The 23,895-nt window shown below is 41.3% G+C and overlaps 1 protein-coding gene across 1 annotated transcript in view; it reads right to left on the bottom strand.

The window, feature by feature from the left end:
- Positions 1-252: 252 nt before the first annotated feature.
- Positions 253-23,895, bottom strand: part of KCNB2 (potassium voltage-gated channel subfamily B member 2) — a 392,549-nt gene continuing 368,906 nt past the window's right edge. Inside the window, exon 3 of the mRNA XM_082719835.1 lies at positions 253-5,268. Within this exon, the coding sequence (XP_082575961.1) occupies positions 3,109-5,268 (2,160 nt within the window). The 3' untranslated portion in view covers positions 253-3,108. The remainder of the gene's footprint in view (positions 5,269-23,895) is intronic.

Genomic DNA, 23,895 nt, shown 5'->3' on the forward strand with positions numbered 1-23,895 from the left:
GCACTAGTTGTCAAGATAGCTAGAAGAATCAAATAAACCATTCTTGAGATCATGTTATTTTGAGTTCATTCAAATAGTCTCTACTCACTGAATTTTGTCTCTGGTCACTGAGCTAGCTCCCAATGAGTACCCTTTCCCAGTAGCAAAAACCGCCAGCGCGTCTGAAGGAACCAGTCTGCACGCCCGTCATTCACGCAGTGCTTCTTCAACTAGGGATATATTTTCCGAAGGGTACAAAAGAGGTATATGAAGTCATAAGAGTATCGATTTTACTAGTCAATAAGCAATATAAAACATCATTTCTTTTATATTGAAACATATGGAGTAAAATGCAGCATTTACATGAATTTTTAATGTAAAAATAAGACTTCAAAAGAATTCTGTGCTTGGTATAGTTGCAGACCATTTCAGGCGTACACACGTTCATTCCCTGTGCCAGCTGCAGTTCATTGAAAAGGTTTCAGAAGTGCTGCAGAAGTGCACTCTGGGAGCCCTCGGTTCCCAAACTGCCTCCCTGTGAAACAACAAAGTTTGTTTTGTTTTTGTTTTTTTTAGAGGAGCATTTTATTGTTCTCCTACCTGGAGACTTTTGGCTCAGAGGGGCTAAGAAGAATGGAAGGTTAAGCTTCCATAAGATGGATTTCAAAGTTCTCTGGAACTTAAAAGATATTAAAGGGAAAAATGTTTTTAGGGAAAATGCCTCCAGGTTGGGATGTCTAGGATTCCTTATCTAGGTAAGGTTTCTAACATCAAGCATTCTGGAGAGGGGTTCTTAGTAAAAAGCCTAATGGACGCATGAAAGTGGGCATTAGTGAACTATTAGGGCAAAAAGACAAATCCACCTGTGCAGACAGATAAATGAAAAAAAAAAAAACCAAATTGAGATATAACAATACAGAGACATTAGAAAATAATTGCTTTCTAAGACTACATAAAGAAAATGATTTTCATAACTTATTTGCTATTCATCTAACAGCAGACATACCCGTTTGACTTGAAAAACTACATGTAGAAAATTCCAACACTCTAGATTTACAAAAACAGATCAATATTTCATTTTAGACACTGAAGTGAGTATGAGTACTGTAAATAACCAATGGTTAATGACCATAAACCCATCAAGGTTATGTCTTGAGACAAACATGAAAACCATTAAGAAATTCTAAGCACAGTGAAAAATATTTAAAATTGCTTTTAGCAGTAGGGATGCTTGGATTTCAGCTAAGAACAAAACTGTTTTCTTATCTGAGATATAATGACCAGATTCTGTTAATAAATTCTGTTCCTAAAGCCTTAAATTCTAAACATTTGGGTTGTTTTTTGCCAGTGATTTTATGGTAATTTAAAAAACAGAATACAATTTAGAATTTGTTTTTTCTTTAAACAAAAGTTGTGCTTTAAATTTTGTCCGGAATTTTCCCAACACTTTCCATGAACTACACACACACACACACACACACACACACACTCACACACGCATGTGCACACATACGTACAAAATGCATTCTGCTGAGGCAAAACTTGAACATTCCTGAGAGACCAAGGAATCGTCTTAACCATGAAGTCTTAAGGGAGCTGAGAAAGAATTCTGTCTTGGGTTTATTGGGGGTAAAACAGAGACTCAGAGGTTTTTTCAAGGCCTATCCAGAATTGCACATCTGGTAGTCACGTATCTGGAACCAGAACCTTCATTTCCTGTGAAGCAAAATGGATTCAAACAACCTAGGTTCTTAGCACAGACTTGACCAACAGGATAAGCACCAGAACGTGTCTCAACTCCTCTGGATTTCAGTGTTTTCAGTAGAAAATGCTGGATGTGGCTTTCCACAAGGGTAGTCCTGGTGATGCTTGGGACGTTGGAAACATGAAGGGGTGTTTCTAATTGCTGGTGCCAACTGGCCTCTGTAGGGCTCCTCGAGCAGCCATGTTCCCTCCCCACACTGGGAATTACTGGGCTACCGTTACCAGCCTACGACTCTTTTTATGGTAACTCATTTCTGAACCCAACTAACTGTGAGAGGGGTGGCAGTCTGACTTAAAGACAGCTTTCAGTTTGTCAGAAGTCACTTTTTGGAATTCCCATTTTGGCATATCTACATTCTATCTTTAGTTCTTCAGATAGAAAAGTTTATGTTGGCTTCTAGTGGAAAATACTGTCATCTTTCAATGGTCAACATACAACTAAAAAACAAAAAGCAAAAACCACCTAAATTTCCAAATGTGGAGTGTGTTAAAAGAAAAAAAAAGTTTAGTTGTATGATATAACCTTTGACATATTTTCAGGGTTTTAGGCTGTGGCAAAATTAGATATATAATTGGCAAAATTTCAAGCTTAAATTCCAAATTTGTCTATATCTGGTCATTAAATCTTGCCTATTTTCATGATTTATAAATAAAACCACAAGTGCCACAACTAAGCAGAAGCACAAAAGAAAAATGCACCCTATGAATTATATCACAATAAAAATACTGTATTCCTTTAAACAAATGACTTTTAAGAGCTTTATAACCCAAAGCAAGATATGTGAGATGGTTTAAGAAGAGGTTGCAATTTTGCAACAGGAAGTCTGTACAGCTCCTCCAGGCAGTAGCTGTGAAGGAAGTATCTGTGTCTCAGAAACTTGTTTCCATATGTTCTTGACAATTTTGCATCCCGGGTCCCATTATTTACAAAGTTACGCATTTTGCAAGCTCAAAGCACCTTGGTCCTCCTAATTATGAATGCATGCGGTGACATTTCATCCTTTCATGTGCAAATTCTAAAATTCATTGTAACAGAAAAGGTAAAAGTTGAAATCCGTCTACAATTTGAAATGAAAGGATCAAAAATGTCAGACATTGCAGAATACTGGTTCCTATAATAGAGCTCTCTTTATTTGTTCACTGTTCCTCAGTCATTTCTGTTCATTACAAAATGCAGTCTTGACTCTTTATTTTAACAGTACTTAAACTAAACTGTTCATGCCATGCAAAAATAACATTTTATGCACTTTTTTTTTTTTGTGGGAGGGGGCTTCCCATGTTTTTAGTTCACAGGCATTATTACCGCATTTTTAAGAAACAAGTTTTTATTATTATTATTATTATTATTATTGCTTTTGTAACTAGTCACATGCTGGTTTCACGTGTGGGACAATAACCTGTGTCTCCCGGGTTGGAATGAATTTCTGGGGCAAACAAGTGGTTTTCCATCTTGCACCCTTCTTGACTATTATTGTCCTTTTTTACTTCCGCCACAGCATGGTAAATGTCTTGTCTACAGTTGTGACTTGTGTCCTGGGGGGAGGAAGAGCCCACACAGGCCTCTTCTCTCAAAGGGTCTCTTCCATCACTAGGTTTATCTGCAAAGCAGTTGGGGCTGGAGTCTGCCTGCTCGTCCTGCCTGGGGCCCTGGAGCTCTAAGAAGTCATCATCTTCGCCAGTGTCTATTTCGGTGAAGCTCCTCCTCTCTCTTGACGAGAAAGGAAAGAGTTTCTGCTTGGGAAACCGAGGGGTCAGCCCTTTGGAAGGTCCCTGACAGTGTGCGGACACCTCGGCGCCCAGCAAGGGTCTGTCTCCCTGGGAGGAGGTTTCTTCGAGGAGAATGGTGCTGATGACCTGCGGGGTGGTGAGGGGAAAGTCAGCCGTGGTGACGGGCAGTGGCCTGGCTGTGCTGGGCGGGGTCTGCGGGGCACCGCCTCTGTTTTCCTTAAAGTTCACTTTGAGCGATCTGGATTTTAGGGGGTTGCTGCCTTTCAGCGAACTCTTAGGGCTCTCGGAGGTACCGTCCGACGCCAAAGGGCCGTGGAGCCCACTTTGGGAAGCGCTGGCATCAAGGCTCACAGTGATGTCGACTGGAGCGTATTCCAGGATGGTATCCCTGGCCCCGGGCCCTTTCTCTCTGCTCAGTGTTAGAAATGGGGGCCCCCTGATTCTTTGGTGCTCTTCCGTCCCCGGAAGGTCGGGTGGGAACTTCATCTGCAAGTGGGAGGCGGACAGCGGCGGCAGCGGCGACCTCTCGGTCTCCGTGAAGTCGGTGGCGCAGCTGGTGAAGCTGTCAATGCTGGAGGTGCTCTTCATGTCCACGATGACCTCGGTCTGCGCCACGGCCAGCTGCTCCTGCGGGCACACCACTACTTCCATCTCGATCTCCTCCTCGTATGCAGAGGGCCTCTCGGGCTGTTCCTGGCAGTCCGGGTTCAGGTGGGTGTGAGGCTGCGTCTTGGTGATCTCGTTGTACAGCATCTCAAGTTTCTGGGCACTCAGATGCTGCGGGCTGGAGGAAGAAGTGTTGTTCAGCTGGTCGTGGGAGTCTTTCTGGCTAACCTCCTGGTACTTATTTTCGAAAGATTTGTTGGAGCTTGTTTCCGACAGAGCTTTCCTGGCCCACTTCCACCGACTTGGGGACAGGTGATTATCATCAGCTGAGTCCTTAGTACTGGCCGACTCTCCTGTCTTCTCCACGGCCACATCTATCAGTTCCATGCTGCGAGCAAAGGCATCTTTTAGGTTCATGGAAACAATGCTTCCGTTCCTCTTGGCCCGCTCAAGAGCTTCTCTCCTTTTAATTGCCTTCTCCTGGCGTTTCTGCTCCTTGTAAAATTCAGAAAAATTGTTCACAATGATTGGGATGGGAAGGGCAATAACCAGAACCCCGGCAATACAGCAGAGGCCTCCCACGATTTTCCCTAATAGTGTTTTCGGGTAAATGTCACCATAGCCCACAGTGGTCATGGTGATGGTGGCCCACCAAAACGATGCTGGTATACTGGTGAACTTGGTAGCGTCTTCGTCCTTCTCTGCAAAAAATACCAGGCTGGAAAATATCATTATCCCCATGGCCAAAAATAAGATCAGTAAGCCCAATTCGTTGTAGCTCCGTCTGAGGGTGAACCCCAGGGACTGCAGGCCTGTGGAATGCCTGGCGAGTTTCAGGATCCTGAGGATCCTCATGATCCGAAAGATCTGAACCACGCGCCTCACGTTCTGGAACTGCAGCACGCTCTTGTTGGACTCTGTGAGGAAGATGGTGACGTAATATGGCAAGATGGCCAGCAAGTCTATGACATTTAGGGGGCCTTTGAAGAACTTCCACTTGTTTGGTGAGGACAGGAAGCGTAAAAGGTACTCCATGGTAAACCAAGCAATACACACAGCCTCCACGTGGGCTAACTGGGGGTTGTCGTTGGGTTGGCCAAACTCGTCTGTTGCCTGCAGCTCTGGTAGAGTGTTGAGAGACAGAGCGATGGTGGAGAGTACGATGAACAGGATAGACACGATGGCCAAGATCTGGAAAAGAGAAGGAAGCCCAAGTTAGCAAATCCTCTTCGTTGCCTAGGCAGCTGGGAGACATATGGATTCACTGTTTTTTTTTCAGTGATATGAACTACTCAAAGATATTCCAGGAAGGTAACTTTATAGCTGAAAATTCTCTAACTAATGCAAACACATTCACTTTTTCTGAGTTCATTTCACTTAGAAGCACAATGTAGTACCCATTTAAATTCCGGGGCCTAAACAATTTGGGAAAAAAAAAAAAAAGAAAAAGAAAATCCATCCCCCGCCCCTGCCTTTGTTCTTGTGTTGAATAACCATCCTTTGGAATCGCTTTGGGAACCAGTCTCTCTTCTCTCAGTTTTGTTACTTTTTTTCTCTTAACCACCTGGTTTGTGTTTCTTTAAGTGAATCGCGTGACATGCCACATATGCTAGACAGAAGTCATGGTTTCTAGAAGTTTTATTCTACAACTGAAACCACGAATGCAGACCTGCACATGAGCGGTAATACAGCACTGGGTACACCCGTGTTTCTCGTACAACAAATACCATTTATATGGTAAGCACTGATGGCAGAACCAAATCAGGAAAGCCTTCATCCTGGGATGTGGGGACTTCTGGCCAGCATCATGTGGGAAGGGAAGACTACAGCTAACTTCTTTCGGTCAAGAATGAAGTCTTCATAAATAAGAGCTTGTCAACCATCCACGATGATTTTGGTGCAGGGAAGACATTTTACATGGAGGAAAAAGCACAAGGTCAGATGTGGCAGGAAAGAGGAAGAGCTCAGAAAGAAGCGAGAAGATGAGATGGTAGGATTTTAGTTGGTCTGAGCTCTGAACCGGGTTTTATCCCTTCCTCTGTGATCTTGGGCAGGTTTTCAACCTCTCATTCTTTCAGTTTACAAATCTGTAGAACCAAGACAATGGTCAGAGCTGTTTCATTGTTGTTGTGAAGATTACATGACTCCCAAATATTGGCAAATGAGCATTTGTATTATGAGAGGTTGGAGTGAACAGAACTTCAGTCTGGAAAGACAAAGGCCAAGAACAGGTATGTGGGAAATCTGTGAAGCCAGGCACCACATAGACAGCCCAAGTAGTGACTTCCTTATAGGCCGAACACGAAGATGAAGGTTTGAGGGCACTGATCCACATTTTTCAAGGAAATTCTGAGGTATACTCAAGTAAAAAGTACTTACCTTAGTTTTGTTCAAGAAAAATATATAAAATACTAATAGTAAAATACTGTTCTTTAAGTTAAGGAACTTAACTTAAATAAATCTTTATTCAATATCTGTAACACACTCTGAAATATGTTATACTGAAATTTTACTTAATAGAGATTTGAGAGGAGAGATGGAAGCTGAAAGAACAGGAACAAAAAACAATGAAAGGTATAAAGGAGGCAGGAGAGGAGAAAAGGTAAGGAGAGTAACCCAGAAGAAGAGAAATTTACAAGAGTAAAGAGAGGGAAACCGAGGGAGAAAGAACAGGAATAGACTTTTGTTTACGAGTCCTAATGTCAGTTAGAGGCAAACTAATTTTTTCATGATCTGGATTTATTGAGCTGTGGGGTTTCAAGCTGTTTAATCATTGTCCTTTGAAATGTTTACCAGACGCTAAATCTTTAAATTAAATAGTCACTGTCAGCATATTTTTCTCCGAGCTACCTATAATAACTGAGACCAATGACAGCTTCCAAGATCATACATAAAGGTCAAATGAAACCAAGCCAGACCTAATCTAGGCCAGAGAGGCTTCCTGCTTCACCAAGAAGTGTGTGTCCCAGATGCACAATCTTTACTAAGCAAAAAAGTGCTTCCTCCCATTGTTCTCAAACCTTAATCTTAAATATTTTTTTATTTGTTTGGTAGACAGAGATCACAAGTAGGCAGAGAGGCAAGCAGAGAGAGGGGGAAGCAGTCTCCCTGCTGAGCAGAGAGCCTGATATGGGACTTCATCCCAGGACCCTGGGATCGTGACCTGAGCCAAAGGCAGAGGCTTTAACCCACTAAGCCACCCAGGCACCTCGGGAGTTGATGGTTTTATTGTAGAGTTTTAAAACAAAATAAATATAACAAATGTGACATTTTGCTCTAAACTACAGGATATACTTCTAAACATTTTTTAGTACAGCAAACCCTATGGCATTTAGGCTCTGCTTCTTTTATCCTAACTGTGCACAGGCTTATTTTTAATGACCATCACCTCCACCCATTGGCCTGCAGAGCTGGCTATCTCTCCGCTCTAGCAAGCCGACTTAGGTTTGCATATGGCAAGGGACGTGGACATGCAGAAATTGCAAACAATTATCTGTGTGAGACTGGCCAACTTCCCTGGAGACTTGGATTAGATCATCTCCACAGTCCCTCTCACCTCTCACGCGTAATGATTCTCTTTCTAAACCACCACTGTTCTGTTAATTCCTGCCATGTCTGCAAACCAAACCAAGGACAAGTCACAACTGATTCTGTCATTTGGCCGAATGGCCAAAATACACTTTTATTGCTGAAGAAATGAAACGTCAAAGGAGAAGACTTTGAAAGGTACTGCACTGCTATTTTCCAAGCATTTAGTTACTGAGAATAGACATTCTTTCAGGATAAAAATTTCCTTTTAAATCACCTGGATAATGATTTCAATTCTTCATATAAACACAGAAATTAACCGGGATCAATTGGAGTTAAGATTGGGACTCCTTGGGGCGCCTGGGTGGCTTAGTCGGTTAAGCATCTGCCTTCCGCTCAGGTCATGATCTCAAGGTCCTGGGATCGAGCCCCACATTCAGCTCCCTTCTCCGCAGGAAGCCTGTGTCTTCTCCCTTTCCTACTCGCCCTTCTTGTGTTCCCTCTCTCACTGTATCTCTCTCTGTCAAATAAATAAATAAAATCTTAAAAAAAAAATCAGGACTCCTAGCACTTGCATTAAGAGGTACCAAAAACTGGTAGCATTGATATCTGTTTGTGAGAGGAAGTAAGGCAGCTGGAGACTTGCCTCAATTGTACCAACTTGTCAATGTTATATTCTCTAAAGGGATCTAATGGTATTAATGGGTGGTTTGTGGTGGAAAGAATACAGGACAGGGCATGAAAACACATGCCTCTACCTTTGTTAGAGTTCAGTTCCCTTTGTTAGCTTCAGTTCCCTTATTTGCAAAATGGGGTGTCCCACATTTGCCTTGCCGGTCTCACAGGGTTGTTAAGGATCAAACTAGATCATGCACATGAAGCATCCCATAACATGTACCGTCGGATGGAAATGCTGGAGATGGACCTGGATAAAGCCTTTGACCAGCATCAAGAAGAAATAAAAAATACTTAGATGGTTAATCCCCGATTTAGATACAGTTTCATATCTGCTTTAAAGTCACTGGCATTCAACACTCCACAAAACACATGGAAACTTCTGTGCTTTGCACTGAAGGTCAGTGTAGGTACATTCTCTCTCTCCCCTCTCCCCTAATCTCTCCTTCCTTCCTTCACAAATACATGCTGAAAGTTAAAAGTGAGTTACAAGCTCTTAACTACATAGCATTCCTGCTTTCTCCTCCTAGTGGGATATAATACATGAAACAAAAAAAAACCTGATGAGCAATAGAAAATGACATACAGAACATGATTATTAAGAATGTTCAGGAGAGGGGCACCTGGGTGGCTCAGTGGGTTAAAGCCTCTGCCTTTGGCTCTGGTCATGATCCCAGGATCCTGGGATAGAGCCCCACAGTGGGCTCTCTGCTCAGCAGGGAGCCTGGTTCCCCCTCTCTCTGCCCGCCTCTCTGCCTACTTGTGATATCTGTCTGCCAAATAAATAAATAAATATTTTTTTAAAAAAGAAGAAGAATGTTCAGGAGAGAACCAGCTTATTTAAACTGAGAGGAAGGAAGAGCCCTGTGACAAACACTATTAGGAACATGGATAATTTTCTATTTCTATGAAAAGGACAAAGCATGAGCATATAAGCCAAATTTTAAACCATTTGTTGAGGGAAGAATCTAGAAGTTCATTAGAATATCATGATTTTCACCCACCAATCTTCTCTTTCTTGCTATTTCTCAGGACACTATTAACCACAGCAAACCAGAAAGGAAATCCTTTGTTCTCTGATCTAAGTTGGCAGTTCTAGTTTTCATATTCCTATAACACATGGTACTGTCCTGTACCCTGGTGGCTCTTAGTTGCCTACTAGCTCTTTTCCAGAATGTTCTGTTCTTAAGTACTGCAGCTGATTTGCACACACAAGTGTGAAGCCCTTACATGCTAACACCACATGACACATTGCAAAGAAGGAGCATCACTGAAAGGTTCAGTCGTTTGTCAATTATTTTGATCTCATAGATAACAGGAACCCAGGAATTCAACCCTCCCCTATCCGTATATGTATGCTGTTGAATGAGGAGTCATCCATTCCGAAGCTGAGGTCACTGTCCTCCTGAATAATGCCTTTCATTTGGGGTAAGGAGTTCTTTCATTTTTCAATTCTCACATACAAAACTACTTTGAGAAAAGAGTTTCTGGTTATCTTACGATTAAAGTTACTGATTTGACAGTCTCTTGGTATCTCTTGGAAGAAGGTTTGTTTCACTACCCATGATATATTTCTGTATTTTAAAAGGTTAGATTTTAGGAAGTAAGTTAGGTAGGAGGCTAGTGAAGGAAACTTTAATATTCTTCAGAGTAACTCTTCAAAAGAAAGGAGCAACAGTGAGATGGAGATCCCTTTCATGTAATACACTCCAATGACTGAGTAACCTCTTTTTAGGTTATTTTTCATAGAATTTTTTACAAAGCCTAACAGCACCCAGATGAATCAGACAGGTTCCTAGCCATGTTCCCTCACTTCCATGTGGTCGAAAGTCAACCTAAAAGTTTTAACCAGCAAAAGAATTTTTTTAGCAAAAGAAATTCATCTTACACATAGATCATTTTATGATAACAGACCAGCTTTACAAGTTCAGCAACATAACTTTTTCCTAGGTTTAAGCTATCCTTTTTATTATTCAGTACTACTTTCATTATGCTGAGTACACTGCTGTTTTCTTTTTAACCTTATTCTATAAGAAACCCGCTTGAGACTCTATACTAGCTTTGGACTTCACCTTCACAGAAGGATACATTTTCTTAAGGAAAAGTACTGTATATATTCTGTGTCACATTTTTTTTTCCTCTGAGTCTGATGTGGAATCTGCAGTAATTCAGCCAGTTAATGAAGTGATAGGTCGATGTACAGATCAGGGTAGATGCTGGTATGTGCAATACAATGTTAACCCACTGAGAAGAATCGATCATGTAGGTTATCCATTAAAAACACATGCAAAAAAGACAAATATCATTTGACTTCACTTGTATGCAAAATCTCAAACAAAAGCAAAACCAAACAACCCTCATAGATACAGAGGACAGACTGGTGGTTGCGAGAGGAGAAGAAATGGGTGAAGGTGGTCGAAGGGTATAGGTTTCCAGTTAGAAAATCCGGCATGGCAATGTCGTGTGGAGCACGGGGACTGCAGTTAATGACTGGGCGCCACATTTGCTATATGGCATCGTTGAGAAGGAAGGAGATTTTTTTTTTATGAGTTTATTTATTTATTTGAGGGAGAGAGAGAGAGATAGACCGAGAGAAGGGGGAGGGTCAGAGGAAGAAGCAGACTCCCTGACAAGCAGGGAGCCTGATGTGGGTCTCGATCCCAGGACTCCAGGACGATGACCTGAGCCAAAGGCAGGCGCTTAACCAACGGAGCCACCCAGGCACCGTGGGAGGAGATCTTAAAAGTTCTCATTATAAGAACAATATTTTTTGGTAACCCCATATTATGTGCGGGAACAGATGTTAACTGGTACTGTGTTAGTGTGTTGTACTGATGTTACTGTGGTGATCATTTCACAGTGTATACAAATATCCAATCGTTATGTTTTACACCTGAAACTAACAGAATGTTACACGTCAATTACACCTTAATTTAAAACAATTACACACATACACATACTCATGAACACGCATATCGACATATATACGTATAAATACCTGTGCACACCACATCACCATTTCATGTAAACAAAGTTCAAGCATCACAGAAAAGAAGTAAAAAAGGTCACAGAAGTATAAACTTAAGAATGCTACCTATTCCACGGAAAATGTTTATTTACAAATAAACATGTTAAAATATCATATCCATATAAATACACATCTGAGAGACGTGCAGACTAGAATAAAATTGATGGAAATTAGTTTCCCTCCATTTTTTCCTTCTTCTCAACTTTCTATTTCTTTGAAAACCATAATTCATGAAAACCTGAGGTAGAAAAAACAGATTGAACACTTAGAGTGTTTTGGACACTAGAGTATTTACAGTTGTATCCAAATCCTAGACATTCTTCCTTTTCCTTTTGGAAATTTTATTTATTTATTTTTTGCTCTAAGGACAACTCTTTTTAAAGATTCTATTTATTTATTTTAGAGAAAGAGCACACAAGTGGGCATGGGGAGGAGAATGGGGGGAGGGAGAAGGAAAGGGGAAAAAGAATCTGAAGTCGACTGCATGTTCAGGACAGAGCCAGACGTGGGGCTCATCTCGACTTGGAGATGACCTGAGCCCAAACCAAGAGTCTGATGCTTAAACGACCGTGCCACCCAAGTGCTCCTCTTAGGACAATTCTAATCATAAATCTTCTCTTTGAGAGGGAGGCCTTAAAGGATGAGCAGAAGTTCCCGTGCAGAGAATAGGATAAAGGGCATTATAGGCCAAAAGGACTAGGTGAGCAAAGGCTTTAAACATATGGTTTCCTCAGAAAGTTTCAAGTAATTTTGTATGGCTGGGGACATCTATAAGAAGGCATGGTGTGGAGGATTCCGTGGTGATCTCGGGGCTGCTATGTGTAAGGGTGTAGGCTGTGCACTTGTCAACCTCAGAGGGTACCAATAAAGAGATCGTGAGAATGGCGCTTCCATCATTTGTGCAGTGTGCTACTTGTACAACCTTCCCACGATGCCGATTTCAGGGAACAGAGTAGTACAGTGGGACTGGATGCAGGTGGAGGCACAGAGATGAGTGGGGGTGGGTGCTTATGGGAAGTTAGGCAATGGACAAATTCTGTAGAGCACTCGATGCACTGATGAAGAGTTTGGTGGGATTCCCCCAAAGGTCAGTTTTTCTCCAAGCGTGGTCCCAGACTAGCAGCATCAGCATTTTGAGGTGACTTGTCAGAACGGCAAATTCTCAGGCCCCACTCCATACCTACTGAATCAGAAACTCTGGGGATAGGCCCAGAGATCTATGTTTTAGCAAATCCTCTGGGTGATTCTGATGCTTGCTGAAGGTTGAGGATGCTACAGTTAAGGAGTCAAGACAAAACAAAAACAAACAAAAATTTAAGCAAGGAACAGCACGCTCAGATTTGCATTTTGGAGAGATCACTAATTACAGTGTGTGGGGCTGATTGGGGTAGGAGAGCAACTGAAGATAAGAGGAGAGGTTTCTATGGCAGTGGCACCGGGAAAGGGATTCACGAAGGAAGTACGTCACGAAAATATTTATAAGGTGGAATCTCAGCCTCACTATGATGATGGTGAGTCTAGGAACCCCCCATGTTTAGGACTAAAGTTACCAGGAACACAGAAGCCCCGATGCATCTCTGTGAATATCTTGTGTGGGTAGAAAACTCCAAGCGATCCTTGCCTGAAATCATCCCTATCTTTGAAAACAATATTTCTTCATATCAAAAGAAATTCCAATAAGCTCTTCAGGGTTTGGAATAGAAAGAGAAAAATTTCTCTCAGAGGTAAACAATGGTTTATTTGTACGTGAAAACATTATGGGACACACACTATTATTTGCCACAGCTATTTTCTTTTATAAAATTTTACTTTAAGTGTGCATTCTGAAATCACACCGGGCAAAGACTAGTGGGAGCACCCATTTAGACTAGCTATTCCCTGAAAGGACCTTCATTTGTTAAACTATTTCTCACCCACTTCTGACGTCCCATTTCTGCAAGGAAGTTCTTCTACATTTCCAGATTTAAGATGCCATTGAGACCTGGCTTTGTTCCTTGGACACCTCATTGGCCTCATCAGCTCATCAATCACCAGAAACAGAGAAATGCAAGGATTTATTTCTACCATTATAACCATACCTAAAGACTGTGTCCCAGCAGTTTCAGAAAAACGAAAACCAAAAACACACCACGAAGAAAACAAAAGACAAAAAACCAAAACCAAAACCAAAACCAAAACCCCCAAAGCCGTAATACAATCATTATTTTTCCTTTTAATGCATCTCTGCAGTAAGCCTTTTCTGAAAAATACTTTTGGGGTCAGCATCATTAAGACCACATTACAGAATGCCAGAAAACCCAAGAGATGTGACGGCTACGCTGAAGCAGAGCAGCTCTGCCAAAGGAACCGTTAGAGGAGAGCCCGGCCAGCCAGGCCTGCAGAGAACTTGCGTGGTTCGCTTTACACCTGCTTCTAGGGGGAGACTGTTGGGCGGTCCCAGGGCCAGCGAGCAGCAGCAGCTCCCTGATGTTTTCCTCGCACAGTGACAGGCCTCCTTCATGGCGTGCAGTGAGCCTCACCGCCAAGGGCCTTTGTTTGAATTCTGTTTGGCTGATTTTGACAGCAGCCATCGTGGCATGCTGTACATGGGCTCAAGCAACACCTGAACTTATTAGGAACTGAAGAGCTGTTTACTTGGCAGAGGGTCCTGCTCTTTGTAGCTGTCCCATGTGGTTTATTTCTTACCGTCACCTAGACACGTTCTGTTCTCTGTAGAGAGTTGTTCCAGGGTCCTATCAGGAGGGCCACATAAGGCCTCGTCACAATGGGATCCTTGGACCAGGAGGATCCCCTGGGAGCTAACTGGAAATGCAGCATCTCAGGCCCCATCCTGGGCCTGCTGATCAGAAACTGTTTTGGCAAGGTTCCCAAGGGATTCACATGCACATTTAAATTTAAGGAGCTCTGACCAAAGGCACAAAAGCATGCCATTAAAAAATTAGCTTTGGGGGCTCTTCTACAGATTTTTAAAGTGCATCTCCGTTCTGGAAATGGGAGGGGGTTGTTAGGCCCCGTGGGGCTGTTCAACACCGTTGGGAGGTTCTGGGTTGGGTGGGCAGGTGTAGTTACTAGAAAAAAGCTTCACAGGTGATGCTAACATGGACCTCCAGTCCAGCCTGCAGGTGACAGCCGCTGCTTTAAACACTTGCCCATACTACACTTCAGCACGACCGCAGAAAGCATGCTGGGTTAGGAGTCAGAACCAGAGCCAGTGGTTCTCCTTGCATAGCCTGGGGCTACTCACGACAATTTCATCTACATTGCTGGGTTGCAGTGACTGTGACATTATGTACTGCCCGTGAGAGTGTTCTGGAGGTTATACTATTCCACAGAAATGTCAATATTTTTACACTAACGAACACATTTTTTCCCCTCTGGACTTTGAGGTTTGAGGTAGAATTATTAACTGGTCTATATTGCCAGAGGTAGAAGAATTTTATTCTTTCAACCTCCTGTTTGAAGTTAGCACACTCTTCCCCCTGAAGTTGCCATGGAGCTCATTTTTGTGGATGTTGCCAACTGATTTCAGTAAGTCTGGCAGAGAGAAACGTCTGGTCCTTTTGGGAAGTCAGCATCCTGGACTGAACAGTGCCCTCCTAAATTCATGTCCACCCAGAACCTCAGAATATGATCGTATTTGTCAATGTCATTGTCTAAGATGGAGTCATCTTCAGTTAGAGTGGGCCCTAACTCCAATGACTGCTGTCCTTCTAAAGAGGCCAGGAGAGATGGAGAAAGACACACAAAGGGAAGGTGGCTATGTGGCAGTGGAGGCAGGAATCAGAGTGGTCTGGCTATAAGCCAAGGAAGGAATCCCAGGGATTGAGAGCAACCACCGGAAGCTTAGGACAAGGCAGGGAAGGATTCCTGTTAAGTCGCAGCCGGGCTGGGCGGACACCTAGATCACAGCTTCTAGCCTCTAGAGCTGTGAGAGAATATTCTGGGGTTGTTTGGACCCATCCAGTTTGTGATACTTCATTGTAGAAGCTCTGGGAAAGCAATACAGGCAGGTCCTGTTCTTCAGTGGGAGGGTCTGTCTTTAGTGACAGAGCTGAGAACACGCAAAGCCATCCAATCTGTATCCTTCAAAAGTGTTGTTGTTGTTTTTTTAAAGATTTTATTTATTTATTTGACAGAGAGAGATCACAAGGAGGCAGAGGGGCAGGCAGAGTGAGAGAGGGGAAGCAGGCTCGCCGCTGAGCAGAGAGCCCAATGTGGGGCTCGATTCCAGGACCCTGGGATCATGACCTGAGCTGAAGGCAGAGGCTTTAACCCGCTGAGCCATCCAGGTGCCCCCCAAAGTGGTTTTAATATTATTTGCAAAGGGGGAGGACAATCAAAGAGGCTTGGAATCTTCGTCAGCAAGAAAAACAGCTTAATTGGGAGAAACGAAGTTGTATTTACTGTTTGAAGTCAATAGCTAGGATTTGTTACGTAGGTAATTAACACCTGCACTGTAAACAGCAGCCTGGAACAATTTAGAACATGCGGGTCCAGAGGCTGTAGAAGTCACTTATACCAGCAGGATACAGGAAAAAGATAAGTAAGTATATACTACAAAATAAGAGATTCAAGTGGTAAAGTAGGCAAGATATTTCCCTGATCTTAGAAAATTTAAAAACCCAATTTCAAAACACTTTCTGTAGCGTTGGTCTAGAAGTTAAAAATGTTGGGAAATTCTCATGCTGTTGTCTGGCTAAACCAATATTTACATAAAAAGCACCTGTTAAGTGTACTGTGTATCCCTGTCTCTCTGTAAGCAGGTCTTTCCAAAACAGCTACCTGAGTACAGCACCTTTTAAAAATTACTCTTATATGTATGTATGTGTTTATTTAAAGTAAACTTGGGTAATGTGGGGCTTGAACTCACAACCCCGAAATCAAGAGCTGCGCACTCTACTGACTGAACCGGTCATGCACCCATGAACAGGTTTTCTGAACAGATTTTTCAAACTGTGAGTAGCAGCCCCTTTGTGGATCATAAATGAGTTCTGAGGGTCATAATCGGCCTTTAAAAAAAATCTATTTATTTGAGAGAGAGAGCGAGAGAGCACTAGCAGGAAGAACAGAGGGAGAGGGACAGAGAGTTACAAGCAGACGCTGTGCTAGGTGATATGTGGGGCTCTATCCCAAGACCCTGAGATCATAACCTGAGCTGAAACCGAGAGTCTGCTGCTCAACCAGCTGTTGCCAGCCAGGCGCCTCATAACCAGCATTGGAGAATATCAGGGAGGGTGAGTAATGTTTGTTTGGGTGTTGGTTGAACCATAAGTCATACCTCTAAACAGTGGTAACAATAACAGTTATTAAATTATACTTACTATTTTATTTTGATGATCTATATAGAGATAATGTGATCCTAATACTTCCCAAGCTGAGTTTTAGATAAATTCTATCAATGGAAGAGAAGGAAGGCTACACCCCAAAACAACAAACTCTTAAGTCTTTCAATATTACTCTGACTTAAGACTTGGACAACATATCTATCTATCTATCTATAATCTATCTTCTGTGGCATATTCATATTGCCCCTTTCTTAGTTCTGACATTTAGAGTTCTGACCTTTTATTTACTACTTTTTGTGCTGCTTTTGTTATTTTGTTTTAAATGGATCTAAGGCGTTCACTTCATGATATTTTTTAGGATAAATCTGGAGTGATAAATTTTCGTTAGTAACTAGCAAATCTATTTTGCAAAACTTTGTTTAAAAATTCATAAGGTTATATGCCTTTGTTGTAAGGAAGCATCATATATTAACTCATGCCTGGTCATTACTGCCACTTTAGGACTTTTTTCTATTAACCTCTAAATTAAATAATTCAAAATTGAATAGATGTTGACATTATTGATATAGACCATTGATTGATTGATATTGGTTTTTAAATATCATGTGGGTTTTTCAGTTATATGATTTCTCAAAATAAGACAAAAGACCCGATTTTTAATTAGGTAAATGTTTATCCTATAAGAGTTATATATGACTTAAACAGTTAACATTAAAGTAATTGATTTCATCATAAACTATAATCTTAGCTTTTGGTCATGTTTTGGATTCAAATTCCAGTTCTGTCACTCATAGAGCGATGAGGCATCTATTCTTCAGGTAAAAGAGCTGATAAGATCAAGATTAGAGCTTAAATATACACATAGCATCCAGTAGGCGCTTATTTAACAGTGGCTAATGTTATTGTACATATTCAACAAACAGTTTTCACGGACAAAGACTGATGTCCTCAATGATTCCTGGTTAGCAATGCAAAACTCAACCACCCAGCTATTTAGTCTACATGTAAAAATATACTGATTATATGATGACAGGTGTTCAGATCTGTTTCATATATAGCCTAAGCATCATCATGTCTGAATTTCTTAATTTTCAGGTAGAAGTTTGTCAGTTGTTGACTTATACAGTCACCCTGTCAAAGCCTCTGGCCATGCCTCCTTTCTTACAGCCTGTAAAATATTCACCGAATGTAAAGAGAGGTGGAGGGTCATCTGAAGGCTACCACACAGCCCTTTTCTTTTCCTAGCAGGAAGAAATGTCTGTTCAGAAGCCTATGTTCTGTGCCTCTACAACTATTTTGAATCAGGCTCCATTTAAATGCTAAGTTTTCTGGAAGAATCGTTCTTAATCTCCACATTGAGAATCACTTCCTTCTTTGGTTTTCCAAGTGTTTTTTTCTGGAGATCTGGGTTTCTATGACTATGGCTAGGAGGCCACTCTGGAAAGAAGAGTTAGTGGGCAGGGCAATGGGAACCCCATCCTGGCTGCAGATCTGGTGGTGCTGTCCTCCCGTGTGGTGCTGAAGACACATAAATATGGGAAGAGGTGGACATTCTTCATAGAAGAACTTTCATTTCGTGGTATAATATATGTGTACATACAAACACATGCCTGTATATACATCAACAGATGTTTTGGTCCTTTGGAGATGATAATACTGATACTCTTGAGTTTGAAAACATGCTGGAAAGACCTCTGTCTTTTCCACACTATTTACTCACAAATAAATGGCTACTTTATTTGTGGCCACAGCTGTTGGCAGAGTTGGCTATTGAGCACAGCTTTGTCTCTGAGACTTCTAGGTCTTCTAAGTGCCAGGCCAGTTTTATTTATGCCAAAAAGCTGAAATTTGACCTCCCCAAACAGGCAGAGGGCATGACTAAACACATTATATTAAGACAACACATAAAACTGCAATCCAATGAGGCCTGGCTGTCACTGGCCAGCTGTACCATGTTAAATGGCCTCTATGAGGCTGAGAGTTTTGGGCTCCAGGAGAGACAGAATCATTGGTTTTCTCAAAGTATCAGAGTGCTGTTTTATGGTTTTTTGGATCATTTAGATAAACATAACAAAATATACAAAATTCATTTTTTCACATTATTTACAAATTGGGTTTAGAATTCCTTAAAAAGCATTTTCTAGGATTTTGTCCAGGCCTGAGTACTCAACCCAAAGAAAGCCCATTGAATATGTGTGTTGTCTCATCAAATTTTTATTTATGTGAACGCAATCCAACAAATACCATCTGTGGCCCTTAGAGTTTCTAGATCTTATTTCTTAAGACATTAAGTTGAGTAAAACAAATCCTAAGATTTCTGTATAAATAAAAGAGTTAACATAATAATAATAATAATAATAATAATAATAATACCTCACCATGTCATTCCCACAGCCCTATCCTCTCCCTGCATAAGTAGTAGGTTTTTGCCTCTGAAAAATCTAAGCAGACAAGAGAACAAAGCACAGGCAAATGATGGCCTAGCACTGCTGTAAAAGACACAACTTTTATCTGCTTGATCTTTTTGCTTTAATGATTCTCATCCTAATCCTAATGATATGGTTGGGAGATTGTCAGGTACCACATATTTGGCAGAAAAACAAAGAACACCAACAGTCACAATAGAAATGGGCTGAAAAGAACTAATTTGCTCTCTGAAAAACCGTGACTAGGTAGGTTGAAAATGAGAACATAATTGCCCCATTGCATATTGACATTCCAGGTTAGTCTGGGAGATGTTGTGGGGCGAGTTTTATTTATCCTGGGTTCCCTCCAGCCCCTCCCCCTTCTCCCCTCTGCGCCTTTCACACTCCTGCCTTCTCCCTTGCCTTGGAGGGCCAAGTCCTTAGCTTTTGGGAGGCTGCCCTGGGCTCTCCGTCACAGCACCTGCTGCTGCTGGCCCTTCCTTCTGCTGTCTTCATTCTGAACAGAAATCCTTGTCCAGCAACCTTTATGTCTGGCTCATGTTCTACCAAACTGATGCCACTATGAGAGCTGGATTGTATCTTGACCCAAAGGCATATATCCTCTTCTGGAGAATTTCAGGCAATGGAGATATTTTTACTGTAAGACCTTTTAAATACCATGAAACATTTACCTGTTATGCATAATTATAAGGCTGATATTACTGGAGAAATGTGTTTTGGCATCAGGAATCATCATTCTTATAAAAAATTAACCACTTAAATATATGGCATGTAGTATTTTTTTCCTCTTCTAATCTTAACTCCATTGGCCGAATAAAATTCTGCTTGAACTGAACCTAAATACTTGGTTTTATTCATGTGGCATATGCTTGCCGATTAAGGACATTCTAGATAGAGTTGACCTATTGATCAGGTCTCAGGCTTTTAACTTTGGAATTGTATTCTTTGTTTTTAATAAAATGACCATATACTCACTTAAGGATAGTATAAATAATTTCCCTCTTATTTACATTGTCTGCTTTTTGGCATTTTTTATCTGAACATTATAATAAGGGTGATAGCTCACATATTAATGACTGATTTTAGCCAACTGATTATAGTGTTTACTCTCTTCCACTGAAAATATATTTGGTGCTAAATTCAACCTTTTGATTTTGGTTTCTCTTAGCCATAGATGGGTTTGTTTCATTTTATTCACTCTCCAAACAGTTAAATGATTTCTCGACTTAAGTAATCATCAGAAAATTCTCACAAGGAAATTTTTCCTTCTTAGTTTAATGATTTATTGTTCTTCATGTCTAGAAACTTCCTTTATAATAAACGATCTTTTATATTGAACTAACCTTCTACAAAAGCACATGGGAGTGAAAGTGATTTCAAATTAACCCCTAATATAAACAAATTAATAGATTTGCACAAGGATTCGGGGGAGGGGGTGGTTCACAAGATTTCATGGATACTCTTCACAGAGCTCTTGATTTAGAAATAGTTTTCTGAGACCAGTTCTGCATTTCCAACTTCGTAGGTGATATTAAGACCTCCATATTCATTGGTCCCTCTAGTCTTACACACAGTTGAAAAAGGAAGCTCATGAGATCACCTTCCACCCCACCTTTTGATGCTTCTATCAGTATAGCCTTTATTTCATTTTTCTAACTTGGGAGTTAAAGTTTCTTTCCCCCAGTTATAATATTGTACGTCTGTATCTAGGTTTACATACAACTCTTCTTCCTCAAGCTTCACATCCAATTTCCTAAGGTCTATTCATTCATCCTCTAAGGCCCATTTCACAATCCATTTCTTCTTTCCCTTTCTCTGCCCCTTAACTTTTCATTCCTAAACAACTCCATTAACCTTCCAGTTGTTTCAACTACCCCCTGTATTGCTCATTTTCTGCGTGGGGAGGAAGTGGATGAGAGAGAAGAGGGACTTCAAAGAGTAGAGGATGCTCTCCTTGCCCTCCCTTGTTTCACTCTGCCGGCGAATTTTTCCTATGGTCTTAGCAGTAGTCATTTGGCTCACCTTTTTCCCTGGATTAAAACCTGATTGAGATCTGTTTTCTTTAGAGCTCTAAACATAATGCTCATACTTAGGTGTTTAATAAATAAAATTTAATTGGTCATTTATTCTCATCAATACTATTCATGAATTTATTTTTAATATTTAGTAGTACATCTCAATAATCAGTTATATTCTCCATGGCAGTGCACACATTTCTCATTAACTTGTTTTCAATTCTCTCATCTCCCCCTAGATGAAACTATCCTGTCTGGATCACTGGGTGTCTTAATCACTTTTGTATCATTCAATTGCACTTTCAGGTAGGCAAGTTCCTTTCCTTTAACTCCAAATCCCACATTGAAACTAAAACAAAACAAAGTAAACTGTTGCATCCCAACAACCCAACTGAGAACTATTTCTCCTAAAGAGACTTTTCAGTTATAGGTGGTTATTGCTAGGAAGTTTAGAAGGTTTAAACAGAATCCAGAACATCTTAACTAATGGAACCAAAGCAAAAGAGGAGCGATATTCCCATCTCCCTACGAAGTTTTCTCCTTTCCTAAACTTCATTTTCCTCTGTCCACTTATTCTTTCTGAACTCCTTCTCTTAGACTAAACTTAGAGAAGTTTACTTTTCAAAGTGCAACCCCAACTCCAACCAACTGACATGGTATAAGAGAGAATTCAAATGATGACTCGTTCATGAAATTTTTGAGGGAATTAAAAATTCTGGGGAAACAAAGTAACATCTGAGTGCCCCAGAAAGGACAAGAAGGTCTGATCTTATCAGATCAGGTTGGATTTATGGGAGCTCCAGACTGGATGAAAAGCTCCCATCTGGGGTCACTGTGGGATGTCAAGCATGATGAGCAGCTTGGCTCCTGGCTTCTGAGATGGGCATGCCTTGAGGGATGGGCTGCTCTCTTACCGACCCTTGGAATGCAAATGTTCAATCAGAGTCTGTTGAGTCGAAATGAGAGTAAAGAAAGGCCCCAGGAACACTGCACCCATCGTGATGTTTGCCTCCCCCAAATATAGCTGATTCAGTGTCCTAAAAAGTAGCTTGGTGGGGTATATGGGGGTCTCAATTGTTAGGTGTTGCCTTCTGCTTGGGTCATGGTCTCAGAGTCCTGGGATAGAGCCCCACATCAGGCTCCCTGCTGAGCCCCACTCCTCCTGCTTGTGTCCGCTCCCCTTGCTTGTGTTCCCTCTCTCACTGTGTCTCTCTCCATCAAATAAATAAATAAAATATAAAAAAAAGAAAAAAAGAAAAAAGTAGCTTGGTATTTCTATAAGGCACAGTAGAGATGCTGTGCTTGGAGTTGTTACATAAATAGTTGGATACATCTGATTTTTTTCCTTTTAGAATGTAATGTCCCAAAGGGAAGATTCTGTCCATATCCAAAACATTTCAAATAGTAACGAGAATTGCTGCCTTTCTTAAACTAAAGGATAGAACTCCATGGAGTGAGGCTCATTCTCACCAGTAGGTGTCTCTGTTCCATCATGCTCGCAGGCAAAGTCCCCTAGGTTTCCCTGGGAAATACAAATGTTACATAAAAGGTATTTTTTTCCTTAGAAATGGTATACTTTAAAGAGAAGATAGAAAGTGACTTCTCTTTTTATTTATATTCACTGTAATTCTGAATTTGGCCTCGCTTTTCAGCACTGGTTTCTGATAATGCTGGAGAGCATTTTTGAGATTAACCCCCCCCCCCCTTTCACTCTTCCGTCCTTAGATCAGCTTTGTTGCTAGGATTCATCTCACTTCAATCAGTGGAGCATTTCTGAGCAAAATAGCAAAAACGAAGTTTCCAGGTATGCGAGGCTGCTCAAAAGGTCAGACTCTTTCTCTTAATCATTTATTCCCTTGCCCCTAAATCCGAGCCTTGGGTCGAGCGTCCCCTGGAGTTGCCTCAGGTGTTAATTATTAAGAGACAGGCCAGGCAGCACAACTGTTAAGGTTGGAGCCTCTGACTTCAGTGGACTACCTGGGTCCCAGTCCTGGCTCTGCTTCTTGTTACTGGATTGATTCTCTTCCAGGCTCCTTATTCCTATTGTGCTCTCTGTATTCTGTATTCCCTATTGAAATAGGGGTAGTACTAATACAGCATGATAAAGAATAAAGACTAAATCCATCTAAAGTGGATAGAACACTGCATGGCATGTGATTAGTTATAGAAGTATCTTTTATGTACAGAATACATATCTTTTAGAATATATACCCTGTGTGTGAAAAATAAAGGCTAGTCCCCACTTTGGCATTACTGAACTGAATTGACAAGTCCCTGCAGGGCATACGTGCACCTTCTTTGTCACTGGACTCTCATGAACTGTGAATGTTAGATTAATGAAAGTAAATATTGTGGAGATGTTCCCTGAAGTTGGTTACTTTGACCGAGCCATGTGTTTCTTTTTTTTTTTTTAAAAGATTTTATTTATTTATTTGACAGAGAGAGATCACAAGTAGGCAGAGAGGCAGGCAGAGAGAGAGGAGGAAGCAGGCTCCCTGCTGAGCAGAGAGCCCGATGTGGGACTCGATCCCAGGACCCTGAGACCAAGACCGGAGCCGAAGGCAGCGGCTTACCCCACTGAGCCACCCAGGCGCCCCCCCCCCCACTTTTTTTAAAGATTTTATTTAGAGCCATGAATTTCATAAGGGAAGAGCCACTAGGAAGCCACTAGCCTTCCATCCGTCACAATCAGGAAGCTCCTTTCCACGGGGAATTGAGTTTCGTGCTTTTGTTGCAAACACAACTTGAAAAATGGAGACGTGAGTGATATACATAGGGACTAAATCAATGGGAAAATGACCCACCATGAAGGTGTGCAAAAGTCTTGAGGAAGCTATTCTGATTTTTTTTTTTAGACTTAT

Source organism: Mustela nivalis (genome assembly GCF_964662115.1).
Source record: "Mustela nivalis genome assembly, chromosome: 2".
NCBI lineage: Eukaryota > Metazoa > Chordata > Mammalia > Carnivora > Mustelidae > Mustela > Mustela nivalis.